General features: G+C 37.9%; 1 protein-coding gene and 1 long non-coding RNA gene across 2 annotated transcripts; one reads left to right on the plus strand and one right to left on the minus strand.

The window, feature by feature from the left end:
* Positions 1–2,022, plus strand: LOC110909709. The gene is made up of 3 exons (XR_002575556.1): positions 1–270; positions 383–542; positions 1,986–2,022. It is a non-coding gene; the product is annotated as an uncharacterized LOC110909709 (long non-coding RNA).
* A 21,649-nt stretch (positions 2,023–23,671) lies between these two features.
* Positions 23,672–24,707, minus strand: LOC110911716. Its single transcript, XM_022156344.2, has one exon. It carries the CDS (start codon positions 24,705–24,707, stop codon positions 23,850–23,852), a length of 858 nt encoding a protein of 285 aa, XP_022012036.1. The 3' UTR covers positions 23,672–23,849.
* Between the last annotated feature and the right edge of the window lie 1,482 nt (positions 24,708–26,189).

Here is a 26,189-nt window from a genome sequence, read left to right on the forward strand (position 1 = left end):
TCTCCATCTCTTTCTTCTTTACACTTTCTTCTCATTTCAAACCCTCCTCTTCTCTTTCTCTCTCTCTCAAATTCCATCAGATCTAGATCTGCATCTGCCCCTTTCTCTCAATTCAACTTAAATTTCTCAAATCATCACCAAATTTCTCAAATCAAACACTCATTCTTCTCCTTCTACCGAGCAATCTTTCCATCTAGGGTTTTAAGATCCGCATCATCATCAGTTCGGTTTCACAAATGGTGAGTCCCTTGAAAAGTTTTGAATGAAAAGGTATTTCCTACTTTTTTTTTCTCTCTCTAGATGCATATGTTGTGAAAGTTATGATTGGATATGGCGATAATGTTAGTTTCTGTATGGATTGTTTTTCGAACATCATAATCAGTCTAAGGGTTAGATCTTGCCCGTATATTGGCGGGGCAACCCGGATGGCGTGTGAGATGCAACCACTGTTGCAGCCATGACGGTGTCTGAGCCCTTTGTCTCATCTTCAAATTATAGATCTGAGCCTTAGTTCTCTTCAATTTTGAATCATCAAATGCTTTGTGAGTTCATGTCTCTCCTTATTTTTTGAATCATCAAATGCTTAGATAAAAGGTACATAGTTATTGACCTGAAATGTGAGATCTAATTTGGAACTTTTTCTCCAATTTTTACAATATTTTTTTGGCTTTATTACTTAGATCTGTGTGAAGTAGCCATTGTTGTAGTTATGTTTTAGGGTGTAAGGCGTGTTGTGAGAGTGAAGGTATGATTTTAAATAGTCAGTTATGTATAAATCATTAAATCGTTTGAATGGTATTAGTGTTTGGATAATCAAATATTTGGACGTTTGAGGTTATAGAGTTTGTTTTGTTACATATTATTATAACAACCCTCGGTAAAACCGACACCCTCATAATAATTTTGACACCCTAATATATCTTAAAATGTCTCAACATGTCTTTATATGCACCCCGTATATGAAAACCGAGCCCAAAATAGATTATAATATATAAAATAAATTAAAAACAATAAATAATAAGTTGAGGCGGGCCGCGTAGGACCTCACCTCAACTTTACGCGGGCCGTATTAAAGATCATAGTTGGTTTCGGTGAAACTTAAGTTCAGGCGGGCCGCGTATGATCCCGTTTAAGTTCATGCGGGCCGCGAGAGACCTAGAATGTGGCGCAGCCCTGGGCCGCCACCTGGCCCAACACCCGGCAAGCCTACATAGTGATCCAGCTAAGCTACGCATTGACCGGAGGTCAACGCGGGCCGCGTAGGCCCTGTGCTCATGTTACGCGGGCCGCGAGAAAGACAGAATCAGGCCCTATAAATAGAACGCATCGGATTTCACTTTCCGACGTTCAAAGCTTTCTTTCTTTCTCTCAATTTTACGTAGTATACACTATACCCGGGCGTTATACCCCCTAATTAGCGAGGTTCTGCTACGATGCAAGTATTATAACCCCTGGAGACGTATTAGATACTCTGCCCGATTGATCTAGGGTTCCGTAACGGCTGTCGTGGTTCTGCCCGACGTAGTCGTTGGAATGCCGTCTCGGGGAGGGTATTACTAATGTTAAAATGGGTTATTATACTAACACACGTGCATTTGTGTAAATTATAGATATTCACCAGGAAACCCTAAAGGATAACTTAAAACAGCAATGTGAGTAATCTCCTTTTTGTTAACAGTTTTTACAAAACCTTACATACTTTTCCATGCGAATAAACAGTTATTGAGTATTTGTAAGAATACAATTATCGTGGGTATGTTGGGGTTTTGTATACAAAATTTGTTACCATCTGGTTAAGGAGTAACATTTCCACAAGTCAGGTCTGACAGTACCGACGGGTGATAATTGATATAACTTGGAAACAAATGTAATTGCGGGATGTGCCCTCAATACTGTTCACTGTGAAATAATTTTTAAACTTGATTAAACTGGGATTCACTCACCAGTATTTCCCACTGACAAAATGTTTTTAAAACGCGTTTCAGGTAACAAAATGTGAAAGCCAAATAGAAGCCAGCTGGACAGCACTGAAGGCTTGGAAAAGTGGCAATAAAGTTACTTAAGAATAAAATAGATGTTTTTATTAAATAAATAGGATTTATTCCTATGAAATGTGTGTACTGAAAACTTGGGTTTTACCCATGTGTTTAATGTTATAAAACATGGTGGTTTACTCTGATTAAATATTTTCTAACTACGGTCCTGATGAAAATTTCCGCTGCTAAATTGGATAAATAAACGTGATACCACCGAAACTGGTTCACGGTCGCCCGTTCCCGGGAACTAGGGATCGGGGGCTGTGACAGAAGGTGGTATCAGAGCTATGCCACTGATTCAGCCACAGAAGTGTTCTGTTGACATCGAAAATTCAAAGTGTTAGGAAATAAATTATGGAAATACGTGCATAATTGTATTTTCTTGCTATGTGTTATCTGACTATCTGTTAGTTTACAGTATGAGCGACCAAGGACCCTCTGACGTGTATCGTCAATTGTCTGGTTCGCCTAGGAGCGAAGGCACCTCCTCTTCTCAGCCTGCCCTCTCAGGGTACTATGCTGATACGGAAGAAGGAATCTTTGTGTTTAAGGCTCAATCTGAAGAGCCATTTCCTCAGAAAAAGAGGGGATGGTTCAGTAGGGGAGCACACGAGCGTAGGAAACGAATAAAAAGTTGCAGGAACAGCGAGTGTTAGCCGCAGCAAAAAGAGAGACTAATGCCTATAATCAGGATATGCTCAATAGGGGTATAGCTAATATCCATATTTTAGCAACCACTGCAGCTGACCCAAACCTGGAGCAAATGCTAGCACCCCAACCACAACCACAAAATCCTGACCAACCCATGGAAGTAGAAAACCAAATAGAAATGCCTGATTACAACCCGGAGGAGATACCTAGGGTACCTGCACCAAATCCCCTAGACCCAAACAACTACGACCCCTGGTGGGACGATGTTAGGGACTACGTGCAACAAAACCCAATACAGGAAAATGTGCCAATACCCAACTTAGGAGCCTACCCAGGGTTAGATCCTCAAGATCCCTACAACATTAGTGATGCATATGTTAGGGAAATTTTAGAGAATCCATACCCATACCAGGCCCCTATGCCTCCATATCAGGAACCCGCACCCCAGATTCCAAACCCAGTCCTAGAACCTGAGTGCAGAAAATGTCCAAGAACTTAGGACCTTCGGTGAGGAAATTTTAGAAAGCAGTGAGAGAATGCGACAGGTGGGAGAACGCCTCGTATGGAAATACGACGAGCGTAATATGGATTTTTGGATGAATCCATATCAGTGAATGTGATGGCAGGAACGGTAGTAGTAATAATAATATAATATAATATAATAATATATGTGTGTATGTGTTAGAAAAAAAACACTATGGATGCCTATTAGTATTGTAGCTTTACATTTCAGTCGGTATTGTAATTTAAATTTCAGTACTAGTGTGTAATGATGCATACTATATAAATAGAGTAAAAGTCGCAATGCTAGACGCTTTTGACCAAAAAGTGCTTGTCATGTGATTGGCTATATTCAAATATTATTTGTGATATTAATATTTGGTAAATGTTTAAAATTCAGATGGCCGACGAGGGAAATCAAGATAATCTGAATAACGATAACCAGAGTAACATTAACATGGTTAATGAGAATCCGGACAACAATAACAATGGAAACCAAATGGATAATAGTGCCGTTCAACACATAGTGGCACAAGGAATTATAGATGAAATGCCATTTATTATTCAAACAGTTCAAGAAGCGAATAATAAAAGTAAGCATAGCAGTAAACGACCAAGTGAACCGGAACACAGCGTGAACAATGGACCCATACTTCAAGCGCCCATTCCCAAAAGAAGAAGAACCATGCCATATGGTTGTTCTTACAAAGAATTCTGGTCCTGTAAACCAATAGAATTCTCGGGCAATGAAGGACCCATTGCAGCCCTACGCTGGATAGAGAAAACTGAGGCTGTTCTGAAAATAAGCAAGTGTGCTGAAGAAGATAAGATAATGTTTGCTTCAAATTTGTTTAAAAACGCAGCCTTAGAATGGTGGAACACTATCCTCCAGTCAAGAGGAAGTGATAGAATTTATAGCATGGAATGGGAGGAGTTCAAAAGAAAGGAAATTCTACCCTCCCAATGAAAAGGAACAGATAGCAAATAAGTTTCTGAATCTTAGAATGGCCGGGGTAGACAGTAAGGGTTACACTACAACATTCTTTGAATATGCTAGGATAGTACCAACCCTTACATCACTTGAACCAGTGTTAATCTCCAGTTATATCTGGGGATTAATTGGAGAGATTAGACATGTAGTCAAGGCAGCTAGACCCCAAACTATAGAAGAAGCTGTAGAACTAGCCAATACCTTGACAGATGAGTTAATCCGTACTAGAGAAGAAGACCAGAGGAGAAACCTAACCCAAAGGCTTACTCAAGAATTCCGTTCTGGGAATTCCAACCGTAGGAATATAGGTTCTACCTCTGCACCATACTGCAGAAACTGCAAGAAGAAGCATTCTGGAAAATGCTCCACTCACTGTAATTACTGTAAGGCGCCAGGACACAAGGAAGAAAATTGCAGGAGAAAAACCAGTAATGGAATGTGCTACAACTGTGGAGAAAAAGGTCATATTAAGACAAACTGTCCGAAATTGGCTCCAGCTGCAAACAACAAGAATACTAAAAATGCTAGAGCATTTGTTCTAACGACAGATGAAGCCAAGATGATTCCGGACGTCATTGCTGGTACGTTTTTAGTTAATGATATATTTGCTAAAGTATTATTTGACTCTGGTGCAAACCAAAGTTTTATTAATACTTCATTTTGCAAACTCCTAAATCAATCATTAACTAAACTACCACAAGGATGTCTAGTAGAGACAGCAAATGGAGAAACCGTTAAGATTTCTGAAATCTTGCAAGGAGCAAGAATAGAAATTTTTAATCAAAAATTTATTGCAAACCTTTACCCAATGAATCTGGTAGGATTTGATGTCGTGTTAGGAATGGATTGGTTAATAGCCAATAAAGCCAATATCTTATGTGATCAAAAGTCAATTCAGGTAAAATCACCAAGAGGTGAAAAGATCACAATTAAAGGAGATAAACCATCCAGATCCACTAAATTCATCTCTGTGATGAAAACTGCAAGTTATATAAGGAAAGGATCTATAGTGTATTTGATTTCTATAATCACTAACACTAAAGGAAAAGAATTAAAAGATATTCCAGTAGTGTCCCAGTTTTCAGATGTTTTTCCAGAAGAATTGCCAGGACTGCCGCCAGACAGGGAGGTCGAATTTAGAATCCATCTGCTACTAGGAACAACACCAATTGCCAAAGCACCTTACCGTTTGGCACCCGTGGAAATGCAAGAACTGAAGAAACAACTAGACGAATTGTTGGAGAAAGGATTCATACAGCCAAGCTCATCGCCATGGGGAGCGCGATTTTATTTGTTAAAAAGAAGGACGGATCAATGCGTATGTTCATTGACTACCGTGAATTGAACAAAGTCACGATTAAGAATCAGTATCCATTACCGAGGATCGATGATTTCTTTGATCAACTTTAAGGAGCTCGATTTTTCTCTAAAATTGATTTAAGATCAGGATATCATCAATTAAAGGTACAGGAAGAGGATATTCCTAAAACCGCATTCTGAACAAGGTATGGTCATTATGAATTTACTGTCATGCCATTTGGTTTAACCAATGCCCCAGCCGCATTTATGGACATGATGAACCGAATATGTAAACCATATTTGGATAAATTCATAATTGTCTTCATAGATGATATTCTAATTTACTCTAAAAGTAAAGAGGAGCATGCAAAGCACTTGCACTTACTTTTAAGTTTATTGAGAAAGGAAAAGCTTTATGCTAAGTTTTCAAAGTGCGTTTTGGTTAGAACAGGTACAATTTCTCGGACATTTAGTTAATCATGAAGGAATTCATGTAGATCCAGCAAAGATCGAGGCAATTACTAAATGGAAAACCCCTGAGTCACCAACCAAGGTTAGAAGTTTCTTAGGATTGGCCGGATATTATAGAAGATTTATTCGAGATTTTTCTAGAATAGCCATTCCTTTAACTAAGTTAATCTGTAAATATGTTAAGTTTGAATGGGGACCAAAACAAGAAGAAGCTTTTAGAATCCTTAAGCAAAGATTAACCCATACACCCATACTAGCGTTACCTGAAGGAACTGAAGACTTTGTAGTCTTTTGTGACGCTTCTAAGTTAGGTTATGGATGTGTATTAATGCAACGTCAAAAGGTTATAGCTTACGCCTCTAGACAGCTTAAGAGTCATGAAGAGAATTATTCAACCCATGATTTGAAATTAGGAGCCATAATTTTTGCCTTTAAAATTTGGAGACATTATCTTTATGGTAGTAAGTTTACCATATTCACAGATCATAAGAGCTTAAGGTATGTTTTTGGGCAAAAAGAACTGAATATGAGACAAAGACGCTGGATGGAATTACTTAGTGATTATGATTGTGATATCCAGTATCACGCAGAAAAAGCAAATGTAGTGGCTGATGCTTTAAGTCGAAAGTGTCACGAAAAGCCAAAAAGGGTGCGTTCTCTTAAATTAAATCTACAAGTAGATTTAAATGATCAGATTAGAAAAGCACAAGAATCAGTAATCAAGGAGGATACTGAAAAATTAAAAGGAATGATTAAGGAATTAGAACAAGGAACAGATGGAATTTGGAGGTTCCATAAAAAGAGAATGTGGATACCTAAATTAGGAAATTTACGTCACCGTATATTAGAAGAAGCCCATAAATCTAAATATACGATGCATCCAGGAAGTGATAAAATGTACCAGGATTTAAGGAAAAATTTCTGGTGGATAGGAATGAAAAAGGATGTAGCAGCCTATGTTTCTAAATGTTTAACTTGCTCACAAGTTAAAGCTGAACATCAGAAACCCTCAAGTTTGTTACAACAATTAGAAATGCCAGTCTGGAAATGGGAATTGATAACAATGGATTTTGTTACCAAATTACCCAAAACAAGAAAAGGTAATGATACAATCTGGGTGATTGTAGATAGGCTAACCAAATCAGCTCATTTCCTACCAATGAAGGAAACTTTTAGTATGGAACAATTAGCCAAATTGTATGTAAATGAAATTGTTTCATTACATGGTATTCCTTTATCAATTGTTTCTGATAGGGATAGCCGTTTTACCTCTCATTTTTGGTCAAGTTTCCAAAAAGCAATGGGAACCAAGTTAAATCTAAGCACAGCTTATCATCCTCAAACAGACGGGCAAAGCGAAAGGACAATCCAGACGATGGAAGACATGCTTAGAGCTTGTGTAATTGATTTCGGAGGTAATTGGGACGAACACTTAACTTTAATAGAATTTTCTTACAATAACAGTTATCACACAAGTATCAATGCTGCACCATTCGAAGCACTTTATGGACGAAAGTGCAGAACCCCAGTCTGTTGGGCAGAAATTGGGGAAAAACAACTATCTGGACCCGAGATAGTACAAGAAACAACTGATAAAATCATTCAAGTCAAGGAACGACTGAAAGCAGCGCGTGATCGACAGAAGAGCTACGCTGATAACAGACGCAAACCATTAGAATTTCAAGTAGGAGATAAGGTATTGTTAAAAGTCTCTCCTTGGAAAGGAGTGGTAAGATTCATCAAAAGAGGAAAGTTAAGTCCCAGGTATATTGGACCTTTCAAGATTCTTAAAAGAGTAGGACCTGTAGCCTATCAGCTACAACTGCCAGAGGAAATGGCAGGAATACATGATGTATTTCATATATCTAATCTCAAAAAGTGTCTAGCCAATGAATCACTCTTAGTACCTCTTAAAGATATAGAAGTAAATGAACAACTCAAATTTGTAGAGAAACCTCTACAGATTAAAGATAGGAAAATTAAAAATCTCAAGCATAAGAGATTAGTTCTGGTCAAAGTAAAGTGGGACTCCAAAAGAGGACCTGAGTACACATGGGAGCTTGAATCAGAAATACAAAAGAAATATCCACACTTTCCAGTAGATCTCGAGGACGAGCTCTAAAACAAGGTGGGGAGGATTGGGAGCTTGAATCAGAAATACAAAAGAAATATCCACACTTGTTCCAGTAGATCTCGAGGACGAGCTCTAAAACAAGGTGGGGAGGATATAACAACCCTCGGTAAAACCGACACCCTCATAATAATTTTGACACCCTAATATATCTTAAAATGTCTCAACATGTCTTTATATGCACCCCGTATATGAAAACCGAGCCCAAAATAGATTATAATATATAAAATAAATTAAAAACAATAAATAATAAGTTGAGGCGGGCCGCGTAGGACCTCACCTCAACTTTACGCGGGCCGTATTAAAGCTCATAGTTGGTTTCGGTGAAACTTAAGTTCAGGCGGGCCGCGTATGATCCCGTTTAAGTTCATGCGGGCCGCAAGAGACCTAGAATGTGGCGCAGCCCTGGGCCGCCACCTGGCCCAACACCCGGCAAGCCTACATAGTGACCCAGCTAAGCTACGCATTGACCGGAGGTCAACACGGGCCGCGTAGGCCCTGTGCTCATGTTACGTGGGCCGCGAGAAAGACAGAATCAGGCCCTATAAATAGAACGCATCGGATTTCACTTTCCGACGTTCAAAACTTTCTTTCTTTCTCTCAATTTTAGGTAGTATACACTATACCCGGGCGCTATACCCCCTAATTAGCGAGGTTCTGCTACGATGTAAGTATTATAACCCCTGGAGACGTATTAGATACTCTGCCCGATTGATCTAGGGTTCCGTAACGGCTGTCGTGGTTCTGCCCGACGTAGTCGTTGGAATGCCGTCTCGGGGAGGGTATTACTAATGTTAAAATGGGTTATTATACTAACACACGTGCATTTGTGTAAATTATAGATATTCACCAGGAAACCCTAAAGGATAACCTAAAACAGCAATGTGAGTAATCTCCTTTTTGTTAACAGTTTTTACAAAACCTTACATACTTTTCCATGCGAATAAACAGTTATTGAGTATTTGTAAGAATACAATTATCGTGGGTATGTTGGGGTTTTGTATACAAAATTTGTTACCACCTGGTTAAGGAGTAACATTTCCACAAGTCAGGTCTGACAGTACCGACGGGTGATAATTGATATAACTTGGAAACAAATGTAATTGCGGGATGCGCCCTCAATACTGTTCACTGTGAAATAATTTTTAAACTTGATTAAACTGGGATTCACTCACTAGTATTTCCCACTGACAAAATGTTTTTAAAACGCGTTTCAGGTAACAAAATGTGAAAGCCAAATAGAAGCCAGCTGGACAACACTGAAGGCTTGGAAAAGTGGCAATAAAGTTACTTAAGAATAAAATAGATGTTTTTATTAAATAAATAGGATTTATTCCTATGAAATGTGTGTACTGAAAACTTGGGTTTTACCCATGTGTTTAATGTTATAAAACATGGTGGTTTACTCTGATTAAATATTTCCTAACTACGGTCCTGATGAAAATTTCCGCTGCTAAATTGGATAAATAAACGTGATACCACCGAAACTGGTTCACGGCCGCCCGTTCCCGGGAACTAGGGATCGGGGGCTGTGACAATTATATAGATGCATAGTTATTATTATTTTTAGTTTAAACTAGAAGAGTAACCCGCCGCGATGCGGCGGGGGGCTAGCTTTATATTTACATTAATCCAGTTGTCATTGAGTTACATCCGTTAGGTTAGATTGATTAGCTACAAAAAAGATAGATTATTACCCTCCGTGCGTTGCGGCGGCGCAGCGACGTAAAAATATAGATAATAATCGACCCATCTTGTTTCTGATTTAAAGTATTTACTTCACTAATTTTTAAGTATGTTACAAATGTACTAATCATGTATATCTTATCTTGAAGAGAATTCAAGAGCAACTTATATATAAAACAATCTAAAATTAGCAACAAAGGCCAGACCTATTAGATAGAAGAGCATTGGAATGTAGCCTAATTCAAAGCTCAAGTTCCATACACAATGTTCTAAAGTCCAACATACAGTTCAAGGATAACCAAGTCAGCATTTTCAAATGAAACTACCTGTGAAAGGAATAGGCATGTATTAATATCTGAAAATTCATTTCATCACCAGAATTAACGCTTGGCAATTATACAATATCTTATTACATGTTGCTCTTATTTTCGGAGTTATATTCCCGATGAACAAAGTTTTAACATTAATAGACCTTAAAACAGTCAGTTTACGAAGTGGTGTATTTCTTGATTTGTTATGGAATCAATTATATAATATCTTATACCATGTTGCTCTTCTTTTTCGCCTTTTATGCTTTGCTATGTTATGTTATGAACATGCACGACAATACCTTCAATAAACTGCGCTTCATGCCTGTATATTTTGTCAAAACAAACTTAGTAAAAAACATTGCAAATGAAAATGTATATAATTAAACTAAAGTGTTACCAATTTGCGATGTTTTGTAGATCTTATCTGGATAAATTCGCAACCTGGCCTAACTCGGCCGCTATCTTTCCACTTTCTTAATATCCATAGCCAAACACTTCTCATACTTACCAAAACCACAACCAAAAATCATGGCCTATTGAAGAATTAGGAGCTAGTCACTTTGTAGTAAATCAGAAAGAACTACCTGCCCATTATACTCCTTATGAACCGTAAAAGCATGGACTTTTGAGAAAGTAATAATATAAACTCCACTTTGCTTTTGGTATTTCCAAACATTTGCCATTGCCAATTGGTAGCTCACACACAGTCATGACTGAATGTCGACCAACATTTTTTTTTAAACAATCATCACAAATCGACTCACGAAACAAACTCCCCTTTACTTATCAAAACATCCTGGAAGACTCAGACATGTAATCGAGAGATGAACACAGCTACGAACCGGGTAAATCCATGGCTACAAACACACAGTTGCATAGTGAGAACTATGCAACCTTGATATTGCCTCGCCAAGATGCTACTCGGATCTTCTATGTACCCTCAAAATACAACAATCATCACAGCCTAATAACTATCATCAAGTCAGGAAGATGTAAGTACCCTTCAAATGAACATACCATATGATAAAAACATTTCATCAAACACCTCATATACACAATTTCTAGCATCACAATTGTGACAACCCTCACCAAAACAGGTATCCGTACAAATTAATTAATATTTAATTAATGCGTAATTACCGTGCTTGCTTACAATTGTGGTTAAACTGCTTCGTGATTTCTGATACATACATATTCATGCATCATACTTTATTACTGTCACTCCATTTATTACACACAAAACTATAGTGACAAACTTGATGCACAAAAGCACAGTTAGCACAGTGAACGGATAACCCAGTAAACATGCTGACATAGCCAGCACTAGACAGACACTGTCTCTAAGGCCAGTATGAGCCGGGAATAGATTACTACACTAGTAGGGAGTGTAGGGAGGTGAGGATTGTAAAACTGCATCACTAGGTGGTAGTTATAGTGACCGGATGTGCCTAAAACATGCTTTAAATACAAAATTCTGCACTTTGTGCAAAAATTCAGCATTTAACATAACTAGTAAAGTGCAAAAATATGGGAAAATAATACTAGACACTTTCCAAGGTGTCGGGAATTTATTGTGTCACTAAAAACACTATTAAAGACACTTTAAATGCTTATTTAGCACTTTAACGGATCAATATCCAACGGAACAACCGGACTTCACCCGGAATATAAAAATATTACCAATGACATTGTTTACACTTTTCTGAACTAGTTAGGGACCCCGAACACCCTAACACCCGTTACATTACACTACACACTAATAACCTATTTAAATCCCTAACTAAACTAACTAGTTCCTAACTATATCATCCAAATCTAACTATATACCCCCTCTAATCCGATCGGTCCCCCATGTGGTGACACACCACCCATTTCTTTGATTATTTTATTAATCATGCCTAGTATCTAGTTAACACATTACACCATGGACATTAGTGAGTGATAGGTTATAAGTAAGTATGAAGGGTAAGAGCTTCCATTCACAATCACCAACTTAAAATTTGCTCTCTCTCTTTCCCCTTTGTTGTTCTCGGCCGAGACCACCAACCATACCCACCATCACCGTCAAGTTTTGATCTAGCTATTTCACATACATCCCAAGGTGCAAGGTGACATACAAGGAGACCCGGTGCTTTCGGAAACTCAAGAACCTCTCTACATTGCTTTTATCCACCTTGTTTACGCTTCGATTCTTCCCTAGCCATGAGCTAGTAGTAAGTGCTTCTAAACACCCTCTTGATCTTGTTTAAGGTGGTTAATAAGAGATTTAACGGCTAAAACTCAAGAACATACAAGATCAAAACTAAAACTCTTGAAAGAATGGTGAACTAGTTGGTTAAAGAGTAACTAGTGGTGTAAATCTTGTGAATCTTGTCTAGATGTAATTATTTTATGTTGTTTGTTGCTAGTAGTGGAACGGATCGTCATCTACCCGTGCTAGATCATGTTCATGGAACATGAACTAGTAATATGTTAAGTATAAAAGTTGCAAGATGATGAACCCTTCCACACATAAACATGAACTTGTGTAAAAGTGATTTTTCTTGTAAAATAGAGTTCTAAACTAATAGATCTAAAGATCTACAAATGGTTTTTTGGAAAAACCAAGTGAGATATACAAGTCTTGTTAAAAACCCGGATCTTACATACACTACAAACATTTTTGTGAACAAGCAAGTGTGTAAACACTTGTGTGAAAAGAGGATTTAATAAAGAAACATTTTCGTGATTTTTGACTAGAAGTTGTAAAATCACATATTCTTTAAAAATAAAGTTTTCAAGAAACTGATTTTATTTTTAAAGATGACAAGATCCGCTAAATATGTTATAAAGTTACTACATACTTTTACAAGACTTACAAGTTCATGTGTTTGCAATTTATACTTAAATTTGACTAGTTTGATGTTTGAATATTGTATGTTGATGGTTGATAAATTGTTGATTGAATTTTGAAAAGAAAATGATACGCTAGTAAGCGTGGCCACCTCCAGTTACAGAGGAAACTCTGGCGAAATTTTTCCAGAATATAACACTTAGAAGTATTTTTGGTGACAAGTGTTATAAATATATTTTTAACCTGTTTTTCCAAACAAAATTCGCCATGATTTTTATTACAAAATAACCAAGTGTCGGAGGTGGATTTTGGTAAATAAAACTTGTTAAATATATATTTAACTATATATTTCATAGTAAAACACTTATGTGATTTTATGATTATTTTGTGAACTATATGCATATTATTTTTAGAGTAAAAATAATATAACTTGAATACACTGAGAAGTAACGACTCCAAAATAATACCAGCGCTTTCACATATAAATATTTAAGTTACACCGGTATTATTATTACCACACGAACTCTAAAATGTAACTTATGTATTTTCGGAAAACACTCTTAAATGCGTATTTTGATAAAAGTATTATTTTGGAAATTGTATGAAGTAAAATATAATATTTTTGGGAAAAATATGTATATTTTGGAGATGGAATATTTTAGACAAGTGATTTGAAATATATTTTATTAAGTGAGACCTAAAAATATATTTTTGGAATTATAAAAACGCACATGTATTAAAACCCCCATCCTTGGGAAGGAATATAATTATTAAATAATTAAGAAGTGTAAATACGAAATAGTTGTCTAACTATTTCCCAAAAACGTTAAACCTTCAGCCAAGGCACGACCATCCGTCTAATAGAAGTTAGTACGTGTAGGTCGTCACGCAGCAGGTTGATTGGGATTTACTATTTCGAGACGCACTTCTGTGAGTTCATGTCCCCCTTTTCTCTTAACTGTTTTCAGTTTTTATACTTCAGGGGTGAAATACATGTTACTATGATTACAAATACTTTTACATGGTATGGTTAGCGTAAGGAGGGTTACTACTTAGATCATGTGAGTGGGTAGGCGGAAACTAGAGGCCATTAATCCTCATTGTAGGACCGAGGGTCAATAGCGGTAGATCTATCTGGGTGTAGCGAGCCCAACTCCAGGCCCAACAGAACGGACCTCGGGGTGACTTTGAGCCCGACGTAAAAAATCTGCTAGGTTTGAGTCTTCCTACTGCACTTCACACATATCATTGGCCTTACAAACCAATGGTGATCTCATTTTTCCTTATTTGCTACATACCAGGGATTTTTATACTTACAAATGTATTACAAAGGTTTTACATAATCACTTTCACATGAACTCGCTCAACATTTTTGTTGATTTTTCAACTTACATGTATTTCAGGGAATTAGGGATCTGGCGAGGTATGCTATGCCTTCATGCTACGTAGAGAAGTGACGTCATCCATGTTTGGGGATTGTGACTTTTGCCTGGACGAGCCACAAGTCTTAAACGGTGTTTATTTTATGTTGTGGTTGTGTCTTATGAACAATGTTTTTATTTTGTTGGGTTGTAACTCGTTGCATGTGTTAACTTGTAACAATGTTGTCGTATTTTACTTTTAAAACTTGAATCAATGGATGAACATCATGGTTCTATTTTCATATAGCTTTGTTGTGGTTAAGCTATGGTATTAAGAAGTCACACCAAATAAACCCACGCTTCCGCAAAGCCAGGGTGTGACAACAATAGCGGCTCATGCAACCATCATAGCGTTTGAAGCTCAACTTATGCATCACAGACTCAACACTTTCAGTTCAGACAGATTATGAACACAAAATCTGGAGTACATAACTCCTTTGTCAAACGAATTCGGAATGTAGTAAATGGTTCAAAAAACCATATAAACCAAATATAACAACAAAATACCCCCAAAAAAATCACATTCTACAACACACGCAGTCCAAGTTAACCCACCCCTACACTCATCGCACCGCCAGCCTCAATCAAAACAAAATGCATGTTTAAATCAGACCAAATCCAGAAGCGGCGGCAACCGTTGGTGCCGCTGGACATGACATGATCCACAGTGACCACCGGAGCTTAGGGTTTTTTGGTGTCAGCGTAAGAAAATGGGATTTAGGGGTTAGAAAAACAGAGTGCTTGTTGGGATATGAGGCCGTCATGATAGTGTTTGTTTGCATAAAACGAATAATCAGAACATATGAAATGATCTAAATGCAGCGAAAATGAGTAGCAAACTTTGTAAACACAATCAAAGGGAAAATAGTTTTTGATAAACAATTGATTCTCATTAGTCGAAGGATTCATATCAAAAGATTACATACATGTTTACATACTAAACTCCCCCTCATCCTGATACTCCCTGGTTGATCGTACAAGATGAAAGGAGATGAGCAAAAGCTCTAAGCTCAAATAGAACAGTACAGATACTGCTCTATTTATAGTGCAGATCAAACCACTGAGAATCAAAGCTGACGTCACCATGAAAGTGACACCTAACCTTCTAACAAACTCTAACCTCTGATCTATACAGACACTGCTTGGGTTAACTACTGCTAATACATTCTATTACAAAACAGACTTTAGAACAGCTGCTGCAACCTTCTACTGCTGTGAACCCAGCAGCACTTGTCCGGATCAGCAGTGCTTGACTCAAGGCAGTAGATTGAATCAACAGACCTTTAGTCTTCATCAGATCTTTAGTTGAGCAGTAGTTATTGGTCAGCAGTTAGTAAGATCAGCAGATGGGAGGTCATCAGTTGTTGTAATCACTTTCAAGGGGAGAGATATGTATATCAGCATCTGCTTATTCTGGATCCACTGTGCTGATCCAGTTTTGGCTTTACATTATCTGTTCCTCTGATAGGGTTCAATCCCAACAATCTCCCCCTGGAACAGATAATGCCAAAACTCTTCATTATTGTGGATATTTTATTGCCTCATTAACAGCTCCCTTATCTGACCTTTAAATTGTAATTCAAAGTCAAGGGCATCTGTATCTTCATCATCCCTGCTAAGTGGAAGATCAAGGAGATCCTGCAAATCTTCAAGTCTCAGGCCAAGAGCTTGTTCCCTTGATATTTTCTCCACTTCTCCACCAGACCTGAGCAAAGTCAATACGCAGGTCTGTTTGTCAGTTGCCCACTTTTGTATTTTTGAGCCTGGTGGGTTTCTTAGGAGATGTTTATTTGCAGAAGTATTTGGTGAGGCTGGCCTGTTCATCACTGGCTGAGCAGTGGTAGCAGAGTTTTCCTGTTCAAGTTCTTCTTTTAACGTTCTTATCAAGCCTTCTTTTAAAACAGCATTTCCAGCAAGAATTTCTTGAACAGTTTCAACTCCTACCTGGCTTTGTGTCCTTCTTTTGTAGATGGCATTACCAGCTGAAGCAGTGGATCTCCTGATTTGCAGCTTTGATGGTCCTTTTGAAACCGCTGCTTCAGATTAGTCAGGTTTTTGAGGAATTTTTGGATCTTTCTTCCTTAATTCCTCCAACCTTTTGTAGGTTGACCTGACCAAATCTTCTTTCCATCTAGCAACTTGTCTTTTGGTGCCAAATTCAGCAACAACCAATTCTTCTTTCATTCTTTTTAGTTCCAACTGCTTTTCAGGTACATTCTTTTTGAACTTTGCCCAATCAGGAGGAGTGTGAGTGACTTTCCTTTTTATCATAACTTGAATTCTGGCTGATTCAGCTTCAAGCTCTGGAACAGTCCACTCTTTGTACATGTGTCTCTCTCCTTTGTATTTCTTGTAGAACATAATGCTTTCAATGTAGTCTTTCTTCAGAGTTTCAGCTGCTCTTTCTGAAATTTGTTGACTGACATTTTTAGCAAAACGTTCTAGGGAACTGACTTGTGTGAGCAGATATTGGTAGTATCTTGATACTTCTTTGTCAGATTTCCCTTGTGTGTTTCTTTTCGAGATATCATCTGCTTGCTTGGCCTTTATCTTCAAATATTCTTCAATGTTTTTGGGCCAGGGATGTCCTTTGATTGAAGGCAAACTCCTTTTGGCAAGGTCATCCTCAGTATAGAAGGATTTTATCTCTTCTCTGACAGCTTCTAGTTCAAGAGGGAATTGAACACCTGCAGGAGGTAAGGGTTTGAGCATTGGAACAGAAGAAAGTGGAACTGGTTTTGGTATATTGACAAGAGCTAAAGGTTTTGAAGATTTTTGGGATGGTGTAGTGACATCATCTTTAGGAATTAGCCTTCTCCTCTTTATTTGAGGAGGGACTGATGATGTTTTGGATGGAAAGGTGGTTGTAGTGGCAGTGGTTTGTGATAGACTAACAGTTGTTGAAACAACTGGTGTTCCAACTACTGTTGTCTTTACAGCAGAAGTTATAACAACTGCTGTCTTCTGCCTTTTGACAGGAGGTGATTGTCATTTTGGTGGTGATGGAGGTAAAGCATTGGATGTAGTGTGTATTGAAGTGGTGTGTGTTGAAGTGGGAACAGATGTTGAAACTACTGAAGTACCAACAGCAGCTGATACAACAGGAGTTACAACAGCTGTTTTAGGTGGTGGTTTTTGAGCAGACTTTGAACGTCTGACCGGAATGGATTTGGGTAGCCTTTCTTTTCTAGTAGGCTTCTTCTTTTCATCAATGAGATTTTCATCATCTCTTGACCCTGAAGTACCCTGATCCGGATAATCTACCCTGGCTTTCTTTTTGGCCTCTCTATCCCTTTTTACACATGCAAGTGCTTCTGCAAGTGCATTTGTAGTCACATCAATTTTCTTACTCCCATCTGGCAAAGGAATCTGTTTGGTCATGTTGGAATTTTCTGGTGCGAGGTAGAGACCATCTGTTATTCCTTTCCTTCTCCATTCCTGAATTTTCTCCCCCTTTTTGGCATTATCTTCGGGGAGTTGATCAATGAAGAACACTGGTGGAGGAGCAGTGCCAGTGGAGTGCAAGATCTGAGTTTTGAGAGCCTTTAGATCAGCCTGAGTGTCTTTGTACCTAGACTCCATAGCATTTCTCAATTGTTGAACATGTTTTTCATGTTGCTGATCTGCTATTTGTGCTTGATGATGGAGAAAAGGTTGAAATAGATTCCAGAGCTCATTTGTAGCAGGTGCCTGTTGTAGAGCAGGTGCTTGAGGTGGAACAGCAGTGGATTGTACCTTTTGTACTTGTAACAACTGTTGTAGCATTTCTTTGAGTTCTGCAACAGAGTTATCTAGTTTTTCAACACGAGCCATCAATTTCTGGTACTTTAAACCATCACCCAATTTAATGGGATCATCTGATTTCCCACTAACAGTGGTTTTATCAGTGGTAGAAGAAGGGAGTTTACTCCAAACCTTAACCACTGATGCCCCTTTTTCTTGGTACTGGGGTCTTCTTCCTTCAACACTTGACAACCTTTTGATGTTGCCAGTAGGATAAATAAATCCACTGGTGGTTGACAGAGGTGCTATAAAAGGAATTGCCTCCAAGGAAGTCTTATTGATGTAACCACTGTCCAACTGTAAACCTGTAGGTTCAACAGTTGTAGTGGCTGCTTCACTTGGATTACCACAAAGAGTTACTTGTAACTCAATGGGTGTCACCTCCTCAGGTTGTGTTGGTGGGTTAGCAAAGAATGATACAGCAGGCTCAGTCATTTGTTGAGGCATATTCTCATTGATAGGTGATTGAGAAGGACTGTTTAATGCTTGGTTCAAATCAATTGCATCCAACAGTAGTTGTGTTTTTGGTGGAATTGAGGATGTGATGGTGGATGTAGAAAGCGGATTTGCTCCGGGCATTGAGCTGTGGATGATGGAAACGAGTGTATCTAGAGCATCATAATGTGGTGGCCCTTTGTGTACAACCTGTTCTTTTTGTGAAGAAGCAGGAGGAGTTATGGTTATGGGTTGAGATATTTGTACCAACTGCTGTGAGGAAGAAGCAGCAGTGGTTTCTTGTGACATTTGTGTTGTCACAGGCATTAACTCTGGTATCTCATCCTCCAGAGTTGCCATTTTGATTGGTTTGGGGGGTTTTTGATTTTTCTTTTTGTAAAGCTTTTTGGGTTTTGCAGGTGTGGGTTTCAAAACAGTTGGTCTGCTGCTTTGATCACCTAGAGCAGTAGGCTCAGCAGCAGATACCTGAGGAGCAGTGATTGCTGCTAAATTCTGCTCAGGTACCCCTGCTTGTGTTTTGCAAGGTGCTAACATTCGTGAAAAAGTTTCAGATGTTAGGCAGTTTATTGCAGTTATTTCACCTTGGTTTATTAAAGCTAAATCATCCTTACTGAATTTCTTTTGAAAATAATAGCTTAAAAACCTTGGGAATAGTAAGAATGATTTGCTTTCAACATTATTAACCAAATCTTTAAAGATTTCCCGAGAATAATTATAATTTTCTTCTTGAAGAATTGCATATCCCAGATTTTGAATCTTTATAGGGATCTCATTAAAAGAAGTGGTTTTGTTTGAAACACATAGGAGGAGGGTATGAAATAGAAATCTTGGTGCAGGAGGAAAATAACCTTTTTCTAAGGTTAGTTTCTTCATCATTGTGGCTTCATACCCTCGTTCAATGAAATCAATGTGCAACTCGTTTTTAGTGAAGGAAGTTTTACCTGCCTGGTCATCGAGTTGAAAGACTTCGGAGATGGATTGTGATGTAATGTGGACAGCTTTACCCTTTATGGAAGATTGGATTGTAGTTACAATGTCTCCTTGTTTTTCAAGGGTTGCATTCTTCCAAAATTCCCTTTGGGTCGCCAAGTAGATGGGTGCGTCGGCGGTGAGCAAAGTTTTGTACTTTGATTTTGCCATGATGGTGATAATGGAATCGAAAACATCTGTGGTTCCTGGTTTTGTGAGAAGACCCAGGAGATTGTGAGATTTTTTGAATGGAATTTCAGTGGTAGTTGCCTTTTGAGAGGCTGTTTTCGATGATTTTGATGTGGGTTTTGCAGAGAGCTTCGATTTTGTCATTTTGAAACGAAACGATCGAAGAAATTTGTGAGAAATGAGAAGAAAAACTGCTTTGAGAAGAGAATTTTTAAGAATTTAATTCGACAATAAAACCCTGTTTTGATGGTGAGTGGGGATGTTATAGGAAAGAGAATGAATGCTGACGTGGCAGCCGTTACAAAAGGTCTGACTGCTATGTACTGCCCACGTGACAACCACTGGTGAAAATGAAGGACAGTACTTTTGGTGAAAGCAACTGATGAAAGCAGTGGAAAGGGGGCAGTGGATGATTGTCACTATCAGTGGATAGCATATCAGTGGATAGCATATCAGTGGATAAGACACTGCTTTTGAACAATAGTGGTTATCAAGGAATGAGAGAACAGAGGTTGCCTTTCAGCAGTGGGCAGACTTTTGTGAAGTAGAGCAGACTTTTGAACAATCAGTGGTTATGGCAGACTTTTAAGGATTTTAATGAAATTTTCATTTTTAAGCTATTTTTAAGGATGGATTTTTGATTTTCTGAAAACATTTTGTTGCTTTTATTCATAAAAAAAAACAAGATGTTGCTTGTTATTCCATGTTAAGCCTCCCAGTCCTAGAGACCAAGCTTTCAAAAGTGGCTGTATCAAGTGCTTTTGTGAGCACATCTGCCAGCTGGTCTTTAGTTGGGACATGATGCAGAGAAATCAAACCTTTTTCATAGCAATCCCTCACAAAGTGATGTCTGATGTCGATGTGTTTGGATGAATGAAATACTGGATTCTGGTCAAACATTGTTTGTTCATCAGTGGATGAGCTTTAACAGCTGTTTTGTACATCTGCTGCTCTGATGATGGAAATGATTTTAGTATCACGTCCAACATCTGTTGATGGTGAATGTGAGTTGCCTGCAGAATCAAATTCTTGACAAACACATTTTAGATGCTAATTTATCAGAATTAATCACATCAACGGGGTTAACAGGGATTTTTAATGTAGAAAAATTTATGGCCCTTGCATTCAGGTTTTACCACTTATCTATTTCAAGTTTTGAACACTTCTATAGATTTTGACAGTGGTTGAGTATCCCAGATGATTGTCACATTTAGCTTTGATCACCCATTTTGTGTTTTAATATTCCTTTTGAGAACTTAGAGTAAAACATGAGCAACCAGATGTTTGAAATTTGTTAACAATCAACTTTGATATGAGATGGAAACTTGAGCTTGAAATGTCCCTAACTATTTCATCATCTCCTTTTGATTCATTATCAGGGAATATATCACCCTAAGCAAAAATAAAAGGATTCTATATCCCAACAGGTGATTGAACTTTTGCTATCAAAAACAAGTAAAAGTGCAAAGTATATCATTCTTAAGGAAAAATAAAGAATAATATATCCTGTTTTATTTGAAAAAAAAAAAACTTTACAGAGAAAAAAGAGTAAAAGTTTTCTGATAATAAAACCAATTAGATCTGATGTGTCTCAAGAGTTAAAGTAACTTCGAATAGGGTCAAGATCATTTCATTCTCAAGCTTAGGACAATGGTCAGTGGTTTGAACCAAAGTCTTGTAACCACTGTTTGGTACCATTTCCTTGTCAGTTGATTGTTACCATGAGGAGCCCGTTCACCAAGGTTTTGAAAGTTCTTTGTGAACCTTGTTACCATGTGAATAATTTCTGAGAAATTTGGCCTATTCCTCTTTATTGAAAAATATCTGGAGATACTTTTGTTACCTGAACTTCCCTGAGTTAGTGATTGAGCATGGTTGATTGATGACATTATGTTTGCCAAAAATGCAGATCTATTTTTGGTTTTCCTTTTGCAGGATTAACCTGTGGACTCTTAAGTGTTTTGGGTTTATACTCTTTTCTTTTGAATTCAAAAGTTTTGAGATAAACACACTTTTGAGTTTTTGTAATTTTTCTTCTTTCCCTTTTTTCCCTTTCCATAGAAGAGTATTGAAACTTTTACTGGAAGGTTTTCAAGGAAAGAATACTCAATCCAAAATCATTTTCAGCAATGTTTTGTGAGATTTGGACATTTTTGCACTTGCTTATCCCAAATTCCACATTACTCATGATCTGGATATTTTGACTACTGATTTTCTTAATGTATTTTTTAATATAGTTGACTTTTGGTCCTTTTAGAGGATTTTCAACCTGTTTTTCAATACATAAGATCTAACATAGCTAAAGTTTTAATTTTCCTCTTTTTATGCTAACAAAAACACTAATGTTATCATCCGAACATAGATTTTCGTTGACATGAGGTAAACACCTTAGCAGCAGTCATGATAGAAACATCACAACTTCATAACAACAATTGAAATCAATTTTGTAAAATAAAGAGTTTACACCATAGTTATCAGACATTTTTTTTTCAGATCTGAGCACTATAGGTGTTTTATGCATGATATCACTTGTTATGTGAAGTTTGTGTGTCATATGACATCTTGGTTGTTTTACAGAGTGTCTGATCCATCATTTTGAACACGATTTCTCGTTGCTCTGTTTTTCAACTAAATACAATCAACCTTAGTATCAATGAATTTTGAGCTGAACCGTTATGTCAAATTGATTGTTAGATCGAATTTGACTGTCCAGGCTCTGATACCAATTGTTGGGATCTGAGGCCGTCATGATAGTGTTTGTTTGCATAAAACGAATAATCAGAACATATGAAATGATCTAAATGCAGCGAAAATGAGTAGCAAACTTTGTAAACACAATCAAAGGGAAAATAGTTTTTCATAAACAATTGATTCTCATTAGTCGAAGGATTCATATCAAAAGATTACATACATGTTTACATACTAAACTCCCCCTCAGTCTGATACTCCCTGGTTGATCGTACAAACAATCTTCTTGGCTGTCCACCGCCACCCGGTCCTCGTGGCTTAACTCACCGCTCGGAACGACTTCGTAGTAGGCTTTGAAACGATCAAGCTTTGGCCGTAGCTCACGCCATTTATGTTGGCACGCGTTTAAGTTGTGCCGGTCGTGTCCGACGTTATGTCGGTAGCTTGCAAAGGCTTCCGGCCAATATCGGGGTTGACCGGGTTGTCACCCCTTCGTTGCATCAAGGACGCTCGTGACGAGAGCTAGCACTTCTTCGTGTGTCCAAGAGGCCATCGATCAAGTGGGTTGGGGTAGCGGGTTCGATCAAGTGGGGTTTGGTTGGGGTAGCGGTGGACAGCCAAGAAGATTGTTTGGGTTGGGGTAGCCGGTGGGGTTGGGGTTATATTTATAGTGATGTTGACTGTTGGGTTGGGGTGACCGCTTGGCTTGGCCAAACGGTTACATTTTAAATTTGAAATTTTAAATGTCCCGCTATGACATGGCCAACAAGCGAATAGGAGGCCGCCACATAGGATCGCTAGCCCGCACCACGTCCGACTTTAAACTCCCGTCCCTTGGGCCACGCCCCCAACCCAAACCCACCCGGGGTGATGGCTTGGACGTTTTCAGCCAACCCACGCCCCAACCCAAACCCCATACCCCACAGTCTTAATATATTTGTTACAGTTAACATTCGAATAATATGTTGAGAAGTTAATTGCCCCTCAAACCTCATAAGTTTCTTTGTAAACCTTTTTTTATGGGAGTTGAACTAAATACCCTCTTTTTTTCCAAAGCAGCTATTTAAAGGTTTTGTCTTTGTAAAAGACCTTATCTTTTCCAAAGTAATTATTTAAAGGTTTTGTCTTTGTAAATGGACCATCGCCCTGTTGTGTTTCCTGGTAAACCTATTATTCATTTTACTACTCAATGCATTTACTTAATTACAACACTAGGACATATGAAAAATGATTAGCATTAATAGATCTAAAGACATTTGATAAACAAAACACCAACATTTATTATTCAGTTCAGTAGATAAAAAAAACATGCTTCAATCCAGTCCAAATCAACACTTAACCTAGGAAACATATCATCAATACATCACAATGTAACACGATTAAATGTAAACACACAAAAGGAAACAACACACAAATTCGATGTCGTACAGCCATTAGTATCGGATACCACAAGCAGCCTTTTGAGAACTTTGTAGCATGGTGTCAAATGCCATTTGATTCAATCGCATCTGACTCTGTAGTTTGAACATTTCCATCTGAAACGTCATTTCGTTCATTGGCGCTTGCTCCGACACCTTAGCGGGAACACACTTAACATGCATACCATAGTTACAACCGGACGAACAATGGTACATGCAGTTGCTTTTTGCGATCGCGCCTCTACAAACATCGCATTCAAACGACTCATATGGATACACATAAAGTAATGAAAGCGTGTGAGGGTGGTCTTCGCGACGCACGCTTTCTGGCAAAGTAGTGCATGTCACATGCGCGTCATAGTCACAAATATCACAACGGTACAATGCACCGTTGGGATCACAACCAGTACCACACACGTCACATGAACGAAAGCCACTAGCAGAAGGTGGCTTGGGGAGATATTTCAACGGGTGGTTCGGGTGTGATTTGAGTTTGATCTGATTAGGTGGAGGGGTCGAGGGGTTAGGGTTTAAGGTATTAAAAGCACAATGGATATGGAGATCAAATTCACAATTGGAACAACAAAAACAAAGGCCCGAACCGGTTTTGTTGCACTCGTTACAAATGAAAGAGCCCGATGAGTATGTCGGGGATGGGAATAGGGAGAGTGGGTGATCGGGGTGTGACGGATGGGTCAATGAACGTGATGCGTTGAAGCATCGGTCGTGGAGGAAGAATTTGCATGCGCGACACGAGTAGACCGGGGTGCCGGTACAAGGAAAGTTGCAACCGGTACAAGTGAGTTGTGCACCTTCCAAGCTTTTGTAGAAGGAAAGAGTGTGTGGGTGGCTAAAGTGCTTGTGGTGATCCATATTTGTTAAGTTGAAATATGTGATCATAAGTTATAAATAAGCCCAAGATATCAACAAAAAATATTCTGTGAAAAAGTCGTCGAAGACTTTGTTAAGCTCACCTCCACCGGTCTCGGCATGTTTCTGAAAGAGCAAAGTCAAATTTGAACTTGCAAAGTCAGAAGGGAATATAATTATATATATTAATTATATATATATTAAAAACAGTGCTTCAATTTTTTTAATATTTGATTTTTTTAAGGTTTCATATTATATTAGTTTATTACATAATTTGATTTTAAACATATTTTTTATATAACTTTTAACATATAATCAAAGTATTCATTATCAAACAGGAAATCATAAAAATTAATGTATTTATTGGTGTTGTTCGGTTCAGTTTGGTATAATATGGTTGCAATATGGTGTCAGTCTATCAAAAACAAAAACAATAAAAATAAAACCGGTACCGATACATAAATTTTTCAATCGGTTTTGATTTGGTTTGGTAGCGGCACGAAGGACCATGAATAGTAAATAATTTTTTAAGTATTTGTTTTAGTTTCGTTAATAGTATTTTAGTTTTTATTTAATATGATATTTTTGCTAATAACTTGTGTATGTTAAATTTTTAAAAATGATCCAAAGACGCAACTATGTTTGATTTTTTTTCCAATATCCCGATATAAATCTTTTTGAAAATGGATGTTGCGTCGCTACCATGCCGAACGTAAAACCGACCGAATAACATCGGTACCAATATTCATTTTATGGTTTTTTGTCAATCTTATTGAAAATGGATACCGTGTGTTACAGTACCAAACATAAAATTGACCAAACAACATATCACCACTGTACTACACTGTACCGAGCCGAACAAAACATCGGCATCGGTACTCGTATTCTTTTTATGGTTTCGATAATATTTCATTTATACAACTACGTCAGCGAAACAATACCGATACTATTATCCAAACAACATCGATACCGGTACCATGTTTGCTTTTTTTGTTTTTGATCGATGTAAAACGTGTGGTGATTGCTATACCGAATGTTTGTATCGTACCGGTATGAAAACAAACCAAATTGATATAGGCTGAAATGCCGCCGCGAAGCGCGGTGCAAATCAACTAGTCTTATACATTATACAATTACACACTTGTATAGGGGTGCAAACGAGCCGAGCCGAGCTCGAGCTCGACCAGGCTCGAGCTCGAGCTCGTTTAACATATGAAAGCTCGAGCTCGGCTCGATTCGATTCGAACTTTATTTCTTAAGCTCGAGCTCGGCTCGAATGTAACTTTTCAAGCTCGAGCTCGGCTCGGGCTCGACTCGTTTAGTATTTATTAATTAATTTTTATTAATAATAATTATTATTATACATATAATTTAGTTATTTTTTATATTTATATAAATGGTAATTATTATTATTAAATATATGTTTATTATATTAATAAAAAATATATAAACAGAAAGCTTGTTTAGGCTTGCGAGCCGGCTCGA

This window comes from Helianthus annuus, chromosome 15 (assembly GCF_002127325.2).
Source record: "Helianthus annuus cultivar XRQ/B chromosome 15, HanXRQr2.0-SUNRISE, whole genome shotgun sequence".
Classification (NCBI taxonomy): Eukaryota; Viridiplantae; Streptophyta; class Magnoliopsida; order Asterales; family Asteraceae; genus Helianthus; species Helianthus annuus.